Raw genomic sequence first — 18,745 nt, 5'->3', positions numbered from 1 at the left:
ATGAAGAAGTGGCAGAGCCGTTTAGCAATTGTTCGAAGTTCACGGCTCCGTAGCAATCGATACTACGACGGCGTTGCTAAAACAACAACTGCGGCGCACACGGCCGGGTCGTCGCACCTTCCGGTCTTAAGCTCTTTTCCTACTCTCCCCTCTCTTTCTCTTTTCTTTTCTTTTTCCTTCTCTCTCTCTCTCTCTCTCTTTCTTTTTCATCGTTCTCCCTTTGTGTTGGATAATGGATGAGAGACGATATTTACATATTTTTCCATGTTCGTGCCGCGGAGACGGGTAGGTCAGGCCAGGCACTGCCTAGTACAAAGTTGCACCGAGCTTTACTTTCGTCTATTCACCTATTTGGGCTTACTCCGCATTGTTTGGCGCATCATAAAAAGGCCGTCAACGTGTCGCCGTTAGAGATATAAAATTAGGACAGCGTGTTTACAATGGGAATTTAACACGACAATAAAATTTTATATTTTGCCTTTTGTTTTCAGTTTATAACAAATTAGTCAATTTTTCAGCAGAGTGTCCCTCACCCATGTGAATCCGGCACCCGATCCTTTATTAGAGTCTATTCAACTGTTTATGGATTTATTTATTTTTTGAGTTTTTACATCTAAATTATTTTACTTCGTTATGTGATAACTGACTTCCGGAGAAGGTTTATCTTATTTTAAAAAACTGATATGTGCACCTGTTGTTTTCCAATATACACGCGACTCACAGCATGCTGTTGACGTTTTATTTCGTTATAGATTTTTTTTTGTAACTATTTATTCTCCGCTTTTATTTTGCAAGTATCGGGTTACGTATATTTTATTTACCAATAGTTCTCGATCAATATTTCGAGGTTTTTTGTATTGCGCCAAGTGCTTACACCTACGTAATGTTTGCGCGCGATATATATCGGAATACTGGGCTTCATTGTTTCTCTCTCATCTTTACCACGCACGGGAGCTGGGGTAATCTACCTCAGACCGGAATAATGGAAAATTGTTCCGGCCTGCCCGAGCTCCAGCGCAGCCTCGGGCTTCTCAAAGCCTCCGGCATCCGTTATGTAGCGGAAGAACGAGGTTAGGCTGGGCGACCGTCTGCCGTCCCAGCGACGGGGTGAACAGAGGTTACTTACCCTTCTAGACGCGGCCGAGGCCATTTTTCACGGTCGTCTCCGTCGCTCTCCATTATCGATAATGCGCGAACATCAACCGTCTTTTCTGATGCTCGCTGTCGCATTTCCGGTTTCTATAAATGGAGGGTGATAGACTCCCTTGCTATTCAGGAACCGTTTTATCTCAATGTCCCGCGCAGTGAATCTTGAAAAGAGAGTTTCTTATCGTACGTGTATGAACTGATAAATTATGTCGCCGAAAAATAAACTGGTAATCCACACAAAGCGCGTTGAAAAATTCCCCCAAATTTATTACATGGTTGGATTAATGCTGATTGCTACTCGATGATTAATCCTCGGCGCATAAATATGGTATATCTCCATTCAAGTGGAAAGTTTCAAGTTTCGTCGCGGACATTGCGTTGGCCAATACGGAAGAGGGTATCGGCAAACACGGAGGAGAAATACAGTATACTGTCGTTCGATAATTATTCCAGTGTCAGATGTCGCGCTTTTATCTACTTCCCTCGTCGTCGCCGATGTTCCCACGGAAATCGACGGACTCTCTGCTCGTCAAACAATATTCAAAATACATTTTTTTACGTTCTATCAACTGCGAAGTACACTTCCACTCGTATAAGATGAGAAAGAAAAATCTTCCTATTTGTTTGAAAAAAGAGTTCGAGCGATTTAACTTAAAATTGAGTGGTCAAATGTGTTTTTAGAACAATTCTCACGATTTTACAAGTCTAATAATGCCGATAACTTTTTTTTATTTCGGGTCGACTATTTGCCGTAATATTTTTCCATAGAAGAACTCTTGGGGTGTTATGGAGAAATTCTAAAGAAACCATCACTGCTCGACTAGGTGCACGTCGACGCCAAGGAAACCGGTGTTGGTATGTCACCGAAAGAGACGGCGGTGGGGGCCGAGCAGCCGGTGGTTCCCCGTGGTGGGGCGCCACAGCCGGGGTTTCCGACCGCGTCGGCGGCGCTTAAGCCTCCGATGCGGGGGCATTGCCGTCGTGGCCGCGGTACGCTTCGATTCTGCTCTTGCACAGTGCGTGTCGTTTCTCCATCAAGCCGCACGTGGCTTTTTATCAGACGGATTTTCAATTTTTTGTTTAACCATCGCTCTTTTCCTGAGTTGCAGAGAGAGAGAGAGAGAGACACTTGTACGATCGCGATTTTCGTGAAATCGTAGGTTCTCCTTCAGTGCTACAAGTGCGACGATGAACTCCTCGTGAGAGACGATGGTGCACATATGACGGACTCGGGGATGCGTCTCCTGCTCGTGCGATAGTCGCAGGCATGCGCCGCTGATGCGTCTAGGGGAAATCCTCAAGAGGGAAGCTCGAAAGGGGTGTGTCGCGATGTCACGCGATCGTGCGTGAGGTGTCAACGAATAGCGTGCGTTTCGTTTAACTAATCACGTATTCACATTTTGTATTCTGCGAAAATTTCTTTTTCCCGTTTTTATATGCGTGCGTCGACGAGACAGTGTCCAGTGCGAACCTTTCGTCACGCAAAAGCTTTTTTTTACGAGACGGTGAATGAAAGGGAATCAGCATCGCGAGAGACGAAACAATTTTTTTTATCATAGGTCAGAGTCTATTGCGATCACGTGCCTTCCCAAATTCTCGCTAGGTAGTGAACAATAGAGTCGAAACATTATCGCGTGCGCGAGATCGGGATCAGAGCTTCTTTTGCGTCTCTATTCCGAGTTTTCCCCGTCGTTGTTAAAAAAACGATTAAATAAGTCTTCCCGCGACCGAGTTAATCGGCGTCACCGCCGTTTTATCTCTGTGCTCGCTATAAATCAAACGGCGTGTGAACTCTCTGAAGTCGTTCACGTCGTCTCTTTGCGCTCATATATAGTAATATATACTGGTCTGTTGGACATCGTGGACAGTCGTGACAAGTGTCAATTGAATTTACGCGTGAATGGGACATCGCTCCGCGCGCGCTCGCGAGTTTATAATACATTGAAGTTTCCAAGTGTTTTATATACTGGCGTCACGAGAAGCTTACAAGTCCCTGTAGCTTGGAAGTGCCACGCGAAGCTATTACTGGATTATAAATATTTGCCCGTCGTAGGTAAGTTACGGAGTTAATGCAAATGACTAACGTATCGATTATGAATAAAATTAACATACATAATCTCTCGTGCATGCTGGCCGAACTAACAAAACTACTGTTCTTTCTAGAGCTGCCATTGGGTTTTATTTCGTTAACAAAAATAATGGATGTTGAAATGAAAAAACGAAATAAAAAAAGAAAAAAAAACAAACTTGGAAAAACCAACGTATGACTTTTCTGCTGTCCCTTTACCTATATTTTCACTTCGAAACGAATTGCCAAGAAAGTAACACAACTATATGCGAAATAATTAACATATATTAACACTTGAAAAAGATCAAGGTTTGTTTGGACTCAATTTCAATACTCAATCACAAATACACATAATTAGCGAATCCGTGTGAAGTGTATTTCGCGGCGATCTTTTCACACACGCGTTTCCTCACCCACGCGACACCGTTTCGTCAATTTTGACGAATGTGTATTTCATTCAGCGCGCACAAACGCGCGCATCCTTCGAAACCGCAGCAGTTCTCGTTGCTTCCATCCGCGATCGCTCGCACGAGAAAGTCGATCGTCGTTCTCGCCGTTCGAGTACACGCACGATTCGCAGGAGAGTATGTACCTCCCGCGGCATCTCGCTAACCTCTTTCAACACGGTTAAATATTAGCGGGAAACACCGGCGCGCTACTATAAATCCTAGCCACACGACACGCCAGCGCGCGCCGGCTCGTAAATCGGCCCCGCGACGCCACTATACTTCCAGGCGCCATTAATTAAAAGCCATGCCTCGTTGGTAGCTACCCCCTCTTGTCCTCTCCTCGCAAAAATCCGCAATCCCGTGGTATCTTGGTGAAACATTTAAACTCGGAAATCTCTCTCTTTTCTTCTTTATCTCGTCACCTCTCGTACACGCGCTTGTAACGCGCAAGACGCTTCTTCTCGAAGAGTCGATCTCGGATTTTTTTTGTCCCGAAGTAGAAAGCTGAACGAGGAACGTTTTTCAAGAGAGTTTTTAGGTCGTGATCATGTAATCCTTTTTGAAATTTTTTATTTTTTTTTATAAATGTCAATGTGCGCCCAGAGAAATTTGTGCGCCTGTTGCAATTTACTGTTCTGCGAAATAGACGGAATCTCTTTCTTTCTCTCTTTCTTTTTCTCTCCCGCGTGTCGATATTACGATAAGAGCGAAATAATTACGCAAGGAGAGGAGAGGACTCGTCCCAATCTCACTTCCATTCACGGCGTTAAGTTGCCGTCGCAAACGCGCGAAAACGAGTTTGGCAGGTCGGCCAGTCGACAACCGAGCCAGCATAATCTCGCTTATCTCGGCTCGGCCTGACCGGGTAGGGAACACAGTGGGCTCCAGCCACAGCAATGTGGAAAAAATGCGTCACACAGTATGAATGGTCAAGCTATTTGTGTGATAGTTGTTTCTTTCAAGAAGGAAAATTCAAGGAAAACTCCAATTACAACAAATCTGGATAAATTGCTGCAATTGTATATATTTTCTATTACTACAAAGACTTAAATTAAAAGAAATGTTTACTAACGTACGTATACTATAGTATTGACATTGACGCTGGTGTGTTTTAGAAATCTTTCTTTAGTATTAAAAGAATTTTCTCAACATCCACAGATGTGAATCAAATGTTCGTAAGTATCCGCGCGTCATATCAGTTGTGTGAAATCGAATCAATTAATATTTAAAACGAGATTTTTCAAAATTGTTTGTAAGATCAGAAATTCCAGTAGTAAGTTAAAGAATATGAGCACAAGTTGAAGCAGAAACTTTTACTATTTTGCACAAGTGAAGTACATAACTGAATAATCGGTAGTGTTTACAAGAGAATGTGTCTTGTTGAAGTTCGTAATATCGACGAATTTAACAATGGATAAAAATTTCGATCTCTAATCTTTACACGGTGATGAAGAAGCGGGGGTTGGGGCGGTGATGAAGGCGGGAAGGAACATGGATACCCCAGAGTTCCTTGAGTAAGTCCTTGATGAGTTCAAGGTCGATGCCGGCGTTGTCAGCATGATCCAAAAGGTCCTGGAATTTCGGGTGGTCGTAGACTTCGTTGACAATATTTTGGAAGTTTTCGGACTCCAGTTGTTTGATGAATTTTTTGAATTCTTTACTTGTCTCCAGCTTATGCTCGTAGAGTTCATCGAGTTCATCCATTGGGAGAATATCCATGATGTCGTCGACATATCCGCGGATTCCACCGGTAATGTGTGTTTTGACGAAGTCCTTAGGCGGAGTGAGACGTGGCAGACCGAGCCAATCGTTCATAGAGTTCACTATCGCGTAAATATCGATGCCGGCATCGTGAATATAGTCCATCAGTTCCTCGATCTCAGGCAAAGCCTCGACGTCTTTCACCAGCTTTTTGAAGTCTTTGGATTTGAGATATTTGACCATGGCTTTGAATTCTTTGTCGCTGCTATAGTATTCGAGGGTGATCGCGAATATCTCGTCCTGCGGCAAAAGATCCAAGAATTCCTGGATGTCTTTGTAGAGCTTACCCCTGCCGAAATTGGGGATTTCGATCTTGGCAGAAGCCACAGCTACGAAAGCCAACACTGCTACTAGTGCAAGTTTCATCTGCGAAAGTTCAATTTTGCCGGATTATAAAAACATCACTTTCCATTTTAATTATATCTTGCAGTCATTATTTTGCAATATAACATATAAAATAGCAAGCAGTAAGTAAACCTTGATCAAAATTATAAAAATTCTATTTGTTAAACATTGGTTAAACATTAACTAATTTGATTTCACGCAACTCATTAATTGTTAACATTACGCAAATATTTCTCGTAATCAAATTATTTTGCGGTATTTTTATATATTTGAAATATAATTTTATATGTTAATTATTCGAGGGGAGAGAAAACGTGTTCAGATTATTCAAAATGAATATTTTTTTGATACCATATGTATTTATATATAAATTATAACAATTTGCTTAACAAACAGTGAGAATGCCAAAAAAAGTTTTTTTGTCAAATTTTTATGTTTATATAGAGAATTAATGTTTGAATTATTTAATTAAATTACAAGATCTGTTACGTACCTTCGGAGAATTGTTGTTACTTCAACTTGTGATTCCGAAAAAACTGATGCTTTGGAATCTCTGACTTGGGTTTATATACACGAAATGAGCACATATTTATTCGATCTATATGATGATAAGATTATGTATTATCTATGAGTGCCTGATTTGAAAGACAAAAACACTTTTAAAATCATGTAAAGATTATGCAATAAATGTCATCGTGTTTTTGTTACTCTGAGATATCTCAGATATCTAATGAGCGTTGATATAATTGCATATATAAAATACTTATTGCACAAATAATAACGTTTGATGAATCATGATATTTCGATAACTAAATTTTAAATAAATAATTTTATATTAAAAACATTTTTTTATATTAAAAACATATTATATTAAAACTTAAATTTATATTTCAATGTTTGTACTTGTAAAATATGTAAACAAATCTTTTGAATATTTTACATTTATAAATATTTCTTTTATTTTTTATATTTTTAATATTTTTGTTTTTCTATTTTTATTCTACCGGCAGATCTGCAAATTTATATGCATATATAATGTTATTTTTTATCTTTTATTTTAATCAGGATCAAAAGAATTGATTTTTTATATCATCTGTCGAAGTCTATCGATAAGACACAGGTGTTTTATCAAATGCAATTACTTAGTACCTGTTAATCGCAAATAAGTGATAAAAATTTCCAGTGACTCATATTCTAGAAAAACACTTTCCTATTAGTATTGCATAAAAACTACATATAAACACTGCAAAAGTAGAAGTGCTTAGAAAATAGACGAAGTCTACACAGAAAAAAAATGAAGTTGCTTCAATTAAAATTGACGTAAAAGATAAAGAAACTATTGTCTGTGAAAATGCGTAGATATTTCTAAACAAAAGTATATATAGATCTTTTATATTTCTTTAAATTGTAAAAAAAAAGTGAATGCAATTGTTTGTTTCGAATCAAATTATTTCGGCATTGAGAGAAAAAGACGATCGATCAATGCTCGATTTTGCTTCTAGAACGCGTGTACATCAAGCGATAATTTAATCGTGAGAAAACATCACGTTACGTCGCATGGGGATATAGTTTCGACTGATTCCTTAGTCGTGATCTTCGATCGAATGGACTCAATGTTCGATCTCACGCCTCGTCGATCTTAGCGTCGATTTTAGCCGCTTTTAGTTCCGCTTTCGTTATCGCTGCCGGGCGTAAACTTGCGAACATGTGTTTCGCCAAATGGAAATAACGTTGTTATAAAAGCAAGCGTCTTTTGCAGGTGTGTGAGTTAGAATTTTTTAATTGCGCGTTTTTTTGGCGAAACAAACGCGCATGTATATAATGGTTATAATAGTTTTTCCGTGTGAGAAACGCGCGATACATAAAATATTTTTCTCGTTAATGCATTTCTTTCTCGTATTTTGCGTCGAGAGTTATATCGCACGAGGAATATTAGCCGCTACACTCCGGTGAAGGTACTTATTGTGCGGTTTCAGTACACATTTGTTATGCTAATCCGAGGTACCGTGTTCTTCGCAGCAAGACGAGCATGCGTCAATGCTCCGAAAGAGGTGATGTAATGGCCCCAAAATCGTTTTTTTCCGCTTGCCAGCCTCTCCCCTTTCTCGCTCCGGATCGTTGCTTAAGATGCACGCGCGTCGATTCGGCGCATTCGAGGCGCGTCCACTAAAAATCGATCCCTGCTTCTCTCTCCTTTCGTCGTTGAGGGACTCGCGGAAACCGTTTCTCGGCCGCCGAGTTCGGGAGTCGTAAAATCGACCGCGCCGACGAAAAACCGAGCGTCGAAAACCATCGTCGGCGGAAGAAGCGATTCGTTCGCGCTCGAGAAGTTTAGCGAAACCACGTCGCTCTCGATGACTATAATTACTGACGAAGTTAAAGTCGTTTCGAGGGCATTCTGCAAGCGCACTCGTCTCGCAAAAAAAGTGATTTAACAGCTAAGACGCGAAAGTGCATTTGGCTCCTTTCACGACCGTGCAATAATAAGGACACATTTTTTTTATACGCTCGACGTTAAAAGCAAGGGTTTTTGCACACTTGATTGTCGCTTTTTATTTTTTCTCCTGGAAACGATTTTTGTGTATTAATAATAGAGCGTGCAATACATATACGATATCTGCTTCTCTCTGTGTGCGATTTATTTTTAAACGCGCTCAGTCTCGTTAACAATCAGTAAGAAATATTTCAGAATCAGCGCGCGACTGAAGCTTAATCAAGCGAAAGCTTTCTCGTTTGTCGCTGGGAGACAGGGAAGTGTTCTCTGGAGATCCATTTGGTATATTCCAGCAAGAAAATTGCCTCGGGAAAGTAAGTGTCCCTCAGCCGCGCCGATCGCGCATTAGAATTGCGGCTGAGATCGGAGATAATTGAGCAAAAGCTCTTGATTGACTTTACTCCCCTTAGAGAAATAAAACCGAATAGACGCGCAATAGATGTCTAGGAGGGGAAAAACATCAACTGCGCAATCTTGAGAGTTCGCATCTAGAAATTCGCTTAAATATACGCTTTCGAAATAATTTTTGGTAAGTGGTAGCGTGTGTGCACGCCGTGAAATGCCGTGCGCGCAGGCCATTATCTTTTTGTGCATAACTCGCGACGATTATCTGAGCCGCGTGACTGGTCGATCGCGCGCGATTGCGCCCGGCGCAACGCGGCGCACGTGGCGATAACGATGTGTCTGCGGGCGCGCTCGACGGCATTTTACGGCGCTCTTCGCGTCAAATACGGTAGGCGCTCGCTCTCGGCGCGCATATCTCGCTCCCAACAGCTTTCGATCGCGGGCCGATCGTTCCTACGAATTTTTGTCGACGAGTCACCGGATCGCGCGTAATGAACGGGAGCCGACCGTCGTTCGGGCGAAAATGCATACGTTACGGTATGTGGCATTAGGCGTGTGCTCGCGTGCGCGCGGAATGCGCAACACGCACGCAAGTGGCGTGACAGCGCGCAGCTGTCGAATCGCGAATCTTTCGCGCCGAACACGGTTGTTGTACCGTGTGTACGTACACGCATTCCGATCTGCCCACGGATATCTGACAAGTGGCGAGTTGCTACTGAAACGGTATTACTTTCGGCGAGCGAGGAACTCCGGAGGAGAATGAAGCGGAGTGGTATCCGGGAGGAGATCTCGAAGAGAGCGAGCGGGCGCATTAATGGCGCGTAATAATCGGTCGACGCGTGGGCGATGCACTGGCGAACCGCCGATTTCGAAAGACCGCCGCGCTGCGAAAGACCGCCCGCATTCCACGCACGGTGATATGCTTCAATTATTCATACTTGAAATCACGGGGTTTACGGTCGGTAGAACACTGATTAACGATGATACGGTAGAAGTCAGAATTTTTTTAAGACCTAAATTTCAAGATATACTCTAGGATAATATTTTCCACAAGACGCGCAGATCGCGCGAGTATACCTCGTTGCGCGTTATCTTAATATAGTAATTTTATACGATATATTTTTACTGACGATAACATATGCGATAACATATTGTGAAATCATATTTATCACATCATGAGATTATTTATTTAAATCGACATTTGAAATTGTAAGCAATAAGTGTTTTTTTTTTGACATTAATCTCTTGTGACAGAGAAAATAAGATAAGAGAAAGACAATGTGTTTGTTTGCTTGAAGAAGGACTTTTGCTCTTGTTAATCACTTGCTATCTTAATTTGCCATATGGTCTCTTGTAATCTGAAACACGATTTCAACGAGCTCTCCAAATCTGCCGAGCAAACAATTTCCTCAATATATATTTTATGTCATAGTGACAAGGAATATCATAGTACAAAGAAGAAATATCAATTTTTTGTTATGTAGGACTGCGAAGCAAGACATGCACGAGTTGCGAATGCATCTTGAATTGTGGCTGAATGTATTCGTGTCGACAGCTCCGAAAGATGCCGCAATGGACATTTATGCAACAACACTCTCGGATCGATGGCACTAATGCATGCGAGCAGCGATGATTCGCTCGCGAGTTATGCCACGTGACACGTACTGCAAAAGTGTACGACACGTCTCGTGTCAAACCAATCATACGCGGGCCATTCACTAGCGAATAGCTAGTGCTATAGCCGTTTGTTGTTGTAACATTTTGAGATGATCATTAATACTTATTTTCGGACGCTCACACGGTTATCTTCATGGATGAAATGAGAGAGAGAAGCTTCGCGTAGGTGAGAAGTAAGAAACGTCTCATTTGTTATTCTCGAAGATTATCATCTCTTTATCTGCAATAATAACAGTATAAAATTGATATGAGAGGGAAAGATTTTGCAATAGTCCGATTATTCTACTTGAAGGCTCGGTTGCAAATGAACTGTCAGAAGTTTCCTTTTGTATAATTTCGAGAAAATAGAAGTACAAAAAATAAGATTAAAATAATTCACATAAATAGAAAAAAATTATTTAAATCAAGTAAAAATCTACGCCACGCGATAACTTCTTTCAAACATCTCTCCGATGAATATAGTTACTCGGACAAACGCGAACTTTTGTCTCAAGTTTGAGAGTCGACGATTTCGAGCCGGGAGTGCGCGTTTTGAAAGCGAAAGTATTTCTCTGTTGCGAGGGGCATCCTGTTATACCGTATTTACGCCCACCGAGCTCTACGGCTCTCTGACATTTCGCGAAGTGTATCGGGTCGAGAAGACCGGCCTCGCGACGTTCCCCGCAGTACGTCGTCGCCGGCCGGCCACTGGGGCGAACTCGTAACGAGTTCGCAACGATCGTCTGGAACGATTGTTCCGTGATTTATAGCCACGTGTGGCTCGGCGCGCACCGAGTAGGTTATATCGCGCGTTTACACGTATATTCCGCGCGTGTCCTTCGCGCGCGAGCGTATAATCTTTTTGTATGAGCGACGAGCGAGGACGAGAGGCGAATACACGTAGGATGCGGGCCGTCCCGAAGAAAATCAATGCGCGCTCGCACCTGCTTTCTCTCGTTTCCGGTCTTCTCTTCCCTTTCTCTTCGCATGCCGATCGTTCGAAAGCTCGCCGCGTTTCTTCTCTATTATCCCGCGGAGACCGGGAGTTTCCTCGATTGCTGTAATCGAGAGCCGTTCGTTCGGAAGTAGCCGCGCGGCGAACCAGACGGATCGCGAACGGGTCCAATTATCGATCCAATTATCGATATATTTACGAGGCTGGGCTCTCGTCGGCGCGAGGTTTTGTGCCGGAAACGCGCGGAGAACGAGAGAGGATCGAGAAAACACACGTCGCGACGTTTCGCGTGAGTATCACATTGGTCAAACGACGAGGAGAAGCGGGACGCAAACGTTGCGCGTGAGAGGACGTTAAATAATACCTGTTAGCCCGGGTAACGATAACGTGGAAGTCAAGTGGAAGTAATTGAAAGGGAACGGTTGCAGTTGCTCCGTTTATTTCCTTTCACCGGGGGGTTCACCGCGATTTTTCTCGCGACCCGTATGACGTCGTTAAGCGCGACTCTGGGGTTCGCTCTCATTGTGAGGGAGCGGTAGCCGATCTTATGCTGATCGGACCACCGTGCTAGCTATGTTCGCCCCCTATGTGTGTGCCTCCCGCTTCGATACGCCGACCGCCGAGCACGTTCCACGCTATTGTTCGCCTCTCGCGATGGCGGCTCCGCTTCCGGTTTGGCTAATCTCTCATTACGGCCATAACGCGCTCATTCGCGATAATCGCGTCCTGCAACTGGATATCTCGAATCGGTAAAAGAACGACGAAAACAAGAATGTGAGCCTCGCGATTTATCGCGACTTGCTCCGCGAAACGGTATAACGACTGACAAAAACGTACCTTCGAGATATTCGTTCATCCCCCCCCCCCGTGTTTCCCCATAAAAAATAAAGAGTCCACTATTTTTCAATGTCCTCTCCGTTACGTGCGTATTATTTTACGCGATGTTATATTTTTGACAACATTCCTTTCCCAGAAAAAAAAAACATTTCTACGGTTCTTCGTCGCGGGCGAGAACTAACCATTTCTCATAAGGGACATTGTGTGAAAATGCGAAATGCGCCGGGTTTGTGCGCGTATCGCGCGCCGACGAGTCGTCGACCTGCTCTTCGTGGGAAATGTTGGCGCACACGGTTAGATCGTGGTAATCGGTTATCAAATTCACAGCGCAGCGTTCCGTTTTCTTTGTGCGGAAAGAAACCGATACATATGTTTAAAACTACGCGTCGTGTGGTTTTCACGATTGCTACTGACACGTCGAATGTTCATTTTTTTCCCGCAAAATTGTTTTAAAATGAGGAAAACCACACACATACGTGTAATTTGTATAGATGCGTCCCGCGAGAGAGCAAAGTGGTGATCGCTGATCCGCGAAACGGAATTAACCGTTGTTCCGATATCAAACGCTGCTCTTGAACATAGTAATAAAAAAAAAAAAAAAAGAAACAAGATTGAACTTTATCTCACCTAGCGCGATTCAACGTGGCTCCTCTTCTCCTTTTCCCTCGAGGCGGCGACCGAACCGCGCGTCAAAGATCCGCCGCAATTTGTAAACGGCTATCGTAGTAGACTCATCGCGCATTTGCGAAACGCTTGTTGTCTGACTATACGCGGCGGTATCTCCTGCTTGGTGCGCCGCGCTACAAAGCCCGTCTTTGTTTAACCGAGTTTATTGATTGCGCATAGTAACAGCATTTTGTTTTTTAGTTATTTTCTGGTCTGATCAATATTCTTCTCTTCCTCGGAAATTCGCACCGAATGCAGTTTTGGCGTTCGTGTTCTTTTGTTATACGCAAATACAATATATTACACGTGTCGCACGACGGGTCAGCAGTCGTATATACATACGTACATGCACGTTTCTTTCACGCGGCGGTTCACCGACCCGGAGTCGCCCGGCGCAGTTTCAGATTTCGCAAGCTGAATCGAGGCGTTTGCCCGGCCGCCGTTCTCAGGAATGCGATAACACGCTGTTCGGCATTTGCGTGTCACGTCGTAATGCCAGGCAAAAAAGGGGCAAAGGCCCTCTGGCTAATCGAAGATTAGCTCGCGATCGACGCGCGATCAGGAAGGTGATCGATGGAAATCGTGAACGCGCGAAGTCTGGTGAAGGCTTTCGTTGCCGGAGAGGGATTTCTGCTTATAAGTTTTCTAATCGTTCGGAGTACATCGTTCTTCTGGGGACTTATCCACGTTTTTAAATACATTCACAGTTATATAAATATAATAATCCAAATTTATCGTGTAATTGTCGTCCCTCTTAGCGAGCACATTCGAGTTCTCGGTACTTGGCGAGTTGAATCTCTCCTGTATGATTTCGAGCGCGCTTCTCGGCGACAGTAGTTTAACATTTGCACGGGCGCTCTCGAGCTGAACTTGGAAGTTTACACACGCGTCTACACGGCGGCGTAAAGTGCATCGGCCAACAGCCACCTGTGTCCACACGATTGGTAACAAGACTCGACTGGAAACGCCGCGTGTGCGGCAAAGGAAACGGGAAATGAAAAAAAAAAAAAAAACAAAGTACGCGTTGCAGACACGCACACATGTTCATTTTTTACGGTCGTTTAAACCGCAATGAGCCGCGTTTCCTTGATAACGCGCGACGCAAGGAAGCAGGTGAATGCGGGTGATTACAAGAGTTTAATTGATGACTCGAAAAATTGGGTTTTTTGTCTTTTTAATATTTCTAACCAAATGTATCTTCAGCGAAGAAACACCTGATCGTCCCCACAGGGAACTATTGCGGCGGAGGAATAAGCACGTGTGGGCTTTAAAATTTCAAGAGCGGCGGGAAAAAGTTTAATATTGCTAGAGGGGGAAGATACTTCTCGTGCGATGCGGGATGCTTGCATTACTTAATTCTAATTCCCATTGGCCTGCTGTATACGACGTAATTGCTATTCATGCGCCGCGCATACGTTGCCGTATAATAACCGAAGGCTCATGAATGAAGCAAACAATTCGAGGGTGGGCGTTCGGGGAAGAAAAGGAGAGGCGCACAGTTTGGCCTTTTCGAGGGCCAGCGATCGGTAATTCATACGCGCACGAGGATGCTGAACAATAGGCGGACAATCGAGGCGCACATGTTCGACATGGCTCGCAACTGTGCGCGGTGGAGAGTCGATTCGATATTATTAGTTCGAGATTTTCGAGAAGGAGAGATAGAGAGAGAGAGAGAGAGAGATGAAGCGACGCGTGTATAACACGCGCGGAAAAATCACAACTCTAACTCCGTAATATGAAAAGCAACGAAGCAAAGTGACGATTCCGAGAACGCCACGATAGGATATGGCGATACGAACGTTTCGCCCGGTCTCGTAACGACCGCTTTTTGTCGCGACAATGGATGAGTGTTGTTGCGCCAGTATGTCGCAATAGTCGCCTCGGCTCTCGACTCTTTGTCGCCCGATCGACTATCGTGCGAGCGCAAAGACCGCGGCGTGGCGCGTTCACCGACAAGACCAAGATTGTTTATCGAGCGTGCGGCAGTTAATGGGCTTGTCTGAATGGAACGATTCGCGCGTGGTCGCGAGGGGACAGATAATTCCGAGAGCGAGAACGAGAGATGCTTTCCTTTCTGTAGACGCAACAGCGGCGAGTCGTTCGCTTCTCAAGTTCTCACTTTTCTAAAGTGATTCTCACTCTTCAAGGTCACTTGTTCTCACTGTTCAAGTTGTTCTCACGTGCCGCTCACCACCGTACACTCCCAAGCTGATCATCCATGCGCGATCGAGTAGAGCAAAAAAAAGATTTGGGGGCTTCTTTTTGCAGCTGACAAATTGTCAGATGCGCGAATCCCGTTACGGCGGTGAGTGTCGGTGGTGACATCGAAATTCCTTACCTTAGATTTTAACTACTCAAAACTACTCTTATTAATATGTCATGTCTATTCTTATATCTATTCTCGTGTTCACGACTGCGCGGTTGCATTGATCCGATAGAAATTTTTTGCGCGCCCTGCACATATATACGTAAGTGTAAGCGACTGAATAATCGGAGTAAGAGATAATATAAAAGCAATGCATTGGTGGGCAGAGCGAGGAAACAATGCTTGTTATGCATTGTTCAGGCCGAGTGCGCTGAGTGTATGTGTATGTGTGTAACAGACCGGTGCGTCGGCAGGAAGAAAGAGAGAGAGAAACCCGCGCTTGCGGCACGACGGCTTATTAGTTTTGTGCCGATAGTGAATGACATCATTTATCTGAATGAAATTGGTTATGTACGACAACGGGTATTTAGTAAAAAGATGACGCATCATCTCGGAATTATTGTACAAATTGTAAAATTATTACTTAACAATTTAAAAACAGTCTTGTGTGAGACAGGATCAGATATTTATTTTGCGCGTATTTGATTTTCTGGTAGTTGCTTCGTAAAATTAACTTCTCTTCCTAATTGATGCGTAAAAAACCGCGAAAGATGTACGTGCAAAGCACAAGCACAAGCGCATTTGCTTTCAGTGTTCCGGCTTTGCTACGCGATGTTCATCGCTCCGCTTGTCACGTGCATCCAGCAGATAGGAAATTTATCTACACGGAACGGGTCATAATTATTACATAATCAACGTCAACGTCGCGCTATAAAGCGGCGATAGAAAAGCGGGGGCGCCGAGATTTCTCTCGAATTCCAATAATCGATTTCCAATAAATCTGGGAGAAGCCATCGGCGTAACGGCCAATGTCTCTCGGTATGCGCATATTAAAATACACGCCTTCTCTCAAGTCACGCGCGCGCGCGCCTTATCGAAAATTTATTCTAAACGCTCCTCGTTTCTCATGAGCGCCACATTTCCCAATTATATTCAATATGTTCCGCGAAGACCGATGCTATAAATAGTTTGTGCGATTAACATGCAGAACAGGCAACATATTGAAGGAAGCTGGTCAGTGACATTTGAAAAAAAGGTAACAAGAGATAAGAGAAAAATGAAAAAAGAAACAAGAAAGAGAAAGCCACTACTTGTACGTTCCGTAACTTTGGAAATAAAAAAAACCCGGGGAGAAAAAGAAGAAAATCAGATCTAAAGTCATATTGGGGATAACTCGCGGGCGAGATAAGATGAGAACACGCGAGCTCTCTCTTTCTCGTGCGCACGCATCCGTCGAGCGTGCGAGCACGCGACGTAAATACGTCGTGCGTGTCAGCGACCGACCGGGGGACCAGATAGAAACACGTGTACGCGCACTTGTGCTACCGACGTGCTAGCGCGATTTGAGACCCGCGCAATTTGTCGTGAAGTGTCGGCCGCGCTTGTCGGCCGCGCGTTCGTACAAGGAAACGATTTAGCGCAGCGCGGAGCGGCGATCAAGTGGACACACAAAAGCAAGGCAATGCAATATTGCATCAAGAGCTTTTTTCGTTCTCCCCCTTCTTGTGCCGACGCGAAGTTCGCGGACACGCCAAGCGTGTTCGCGGAATCGTGTAATCGCGAATCGTTTTATGTATTATCCATCGACTTCTTCTTGCGGACTTGTGCGCGCGCCGCAAAACAATCACGGGCGAGGAGATTGGTATGCGACAAGCGGACAGCGCCTTTCAGAGCGTTGGCGCCGATACCAAACCGGTAGAAGCAGGTAGTCCATCTACGTTCTCGCGGTGCTGCATGACGACAATTACGACGTGTTCTCCGTCGCGACTCCGTACAATCGCTCGCGAATAAAATTAATAAGATAACAGATCGTACGCGTTATGTAATTTATGGCGACACTGTCGTGCCTTTGTAATCGAGTTCTCAAATTCTCAAAAATCGTAGGACTACACACGGAAGAACAAGCCTTCTCGCCAAGAGGAATACAAAGAAGAGTCTCAACTCCGCATTTCTCTTCTTTCTCCTATTACGGCGAATCAGTGTAAAACTAGACGTAGTAATATACCCAGTTGTTTATATTGCCACATTCACTCGCAAGAAGAATACTACATAGCCTCACGTATTTCCGTGCCCTGAACGTTAGACTCGCCACATCGTTCTGTAGTCGTCCGGTCCGATGCGGTAAACTGAGCGCGCTTTATGATAGCGATAAACCGAATCTGCCCGAGCTTGAAAATATACGCGCTCACGGAAACATTTCGAAACACGGGTTAGACCACGAGGAGGCGGTCGCTCGCGTAATGTACGAATGAACATTCTTCCCTCATGTTTTATTCCACGCTCGACTGGGCGGTTCGTCGCTATCTCGCGTCCTCCTTAAAATCGATTGCTAAATACTGCGTTACTTACTTCGGTGTATACATATATATATATATATTTTTTTTTTCTTTTTCTACATTGATTGCACTACGCTGCGGTGTACCTATATATGCTGATCCGATGTGAAACGGTAATGAATAGAGCGTGGCATGAGTCCCCGAAGACAAACAGCGCGAGGAAGAATAGGAGTGTGGACCGGCGTGGCGTGCGGCATGATGAGACGCTGTCCTCCTCGCGGTTCCCAGCAAATGAATTCCGCCATGAATATGTATCGGCCGCTCGCATAACTGAATTCATACGGATACGGATCGTGTGGATGTATAAACCGGTGCCTCAGACGAACGGAAGCGAGGATCCCTTCTTGGTTGGTGTACGTACGTGACGCGCGAGTCGAAATGAGAACGAATTCTTCGTGCCGATCGCGTGTCGTGTTGATATTATACTAATCTTGACATAATTTTTTTTATATACGTTTGTTATGTATAAACGTTTTAAGTTTCGCCAGAGATTTGCCTCGCGGAGTGAACATGTAGTAGTAAGGCGATCAATTCGTGACGAACAAAAGTAAAGATTCTTTTTTAAAATAAAAACAAATCTATAATCTCCATTGTTTCAATATCAATAAATTTAGAGGGAGAGAAAGAGAGAGAGAGAGATGCTTATCGTATAAAATCTCTAAATCGAACGGAAGACGTAACCAACCTTCGGTAACCCTTCCGACAGAGAGAGACCCTTCGAAGAGGTCGCAGGGTCGGCGATGTCGTGTCTCTGTTTTGCAACGCGTAATTACCGACAACTAGCGGCGGACACGCCGAGTGCACGGCCGAGAGCGCGCGCAGCATTAGACGGATTTTTATGCGATCGCGTAACGAACGGTTTTGCATATTCTACAGCGAGCAACGGTGGCAGACCCGCGAGCGCGCTATGTGTCTTCGCTCGGCGGATGTTACGCGCCATCGGATGTGTGCTTCTGTTGCTGCTTCGTCACGCGCGACCAACTGGAAAGTGATAGTTCGCGGTCTCAGAGGGATACGGTCGATCGTCGCCGATCGGTCGATAATCGATGCGCCGGAATTCGGAAAAATCGCAGACCTTGTTTCGCCGCGTCCCCAGGCGCTTTTCGCAAAATGCGCTTTCTGATCTCGCCAGATGCTGTGTTTTCGCGGCGACACAGCATCCTCGAGAGATTCGTTGCCGCGCAGGTAGCCAGGTTATCGTTTCGTCGAATCACGTAAATCACGTACCGTTGTAAAACGCGGACCAGTTCTTGCGTGCAGGTCTGTGAAGGGACGCGGGTATACATGGCGTGCCGCGTCGCCGCGATGGAAATGGCTGA

At 44.3% G+C, this 18,745-nt stretch overlaps 2 protein-coding genes across 4 annotated transcripts in view; one reads left to right on the top strand and one right to left on the bottom strand.

The window, feature by feature from the left end:
• The window catches only part of LOC109852293, a 201,522-nt gene that overhangs the window by 24,690 nt on the left and 158,087 nt on the right, over positions 1-18,745 (top strand). The window lies entirely within an intron of this gene.
• Positions 4,671-6,374, bottom strand: LOC109852295 (protein G12-like). Its single transcript, XM_020423335.1, has 2 exons — positions 6,266-6,374; positions 4,671-5,793 (listed from the first exon to the last, which is right to left on the bottom strand). Exon 2 carries the CDS (start codon positions 5,791-5,793, stop codon positions 5,104-5,106), a length of 690 nt encoding a protein of 229 aa, XP_020278924.1. The 5' UTR covers positions 6,266-6,374; the 3' UTR covers positions 4,671-5,103.

This window comes from Pseudomyrmex gracilis, unplaced genomic scaffold, assembly GCF_002006095.1.
Source record: "Pseudomyrmex gracilis isolate BER0280 unplaced genomic scaffold, ASM200609v1 scaffold_27, whole genome shotgun sequence".
Lineage (NCBI taxonomy): Eukaryota > Metazoa > Arthropoda > Insecta > Hymenoptera > Formicidae > Pseudomyrmex > Pseudomyrmex gracilis.
Note: the sequence above shows the minus strand (reverse complement) of the source record. Positions and strands in the feature narration are given on the sequence as shown.

Bases quoted from the DNA above. Each gene is read 5' to 3' on its own strand.
- LOC109852295 (XM_020423335.1), bottom strand. From the start codon at position 5,793: ATGAAACTTGCACTAGTAGCAGTGTTGGCTTTCGTAGCTGTGGCTTCT.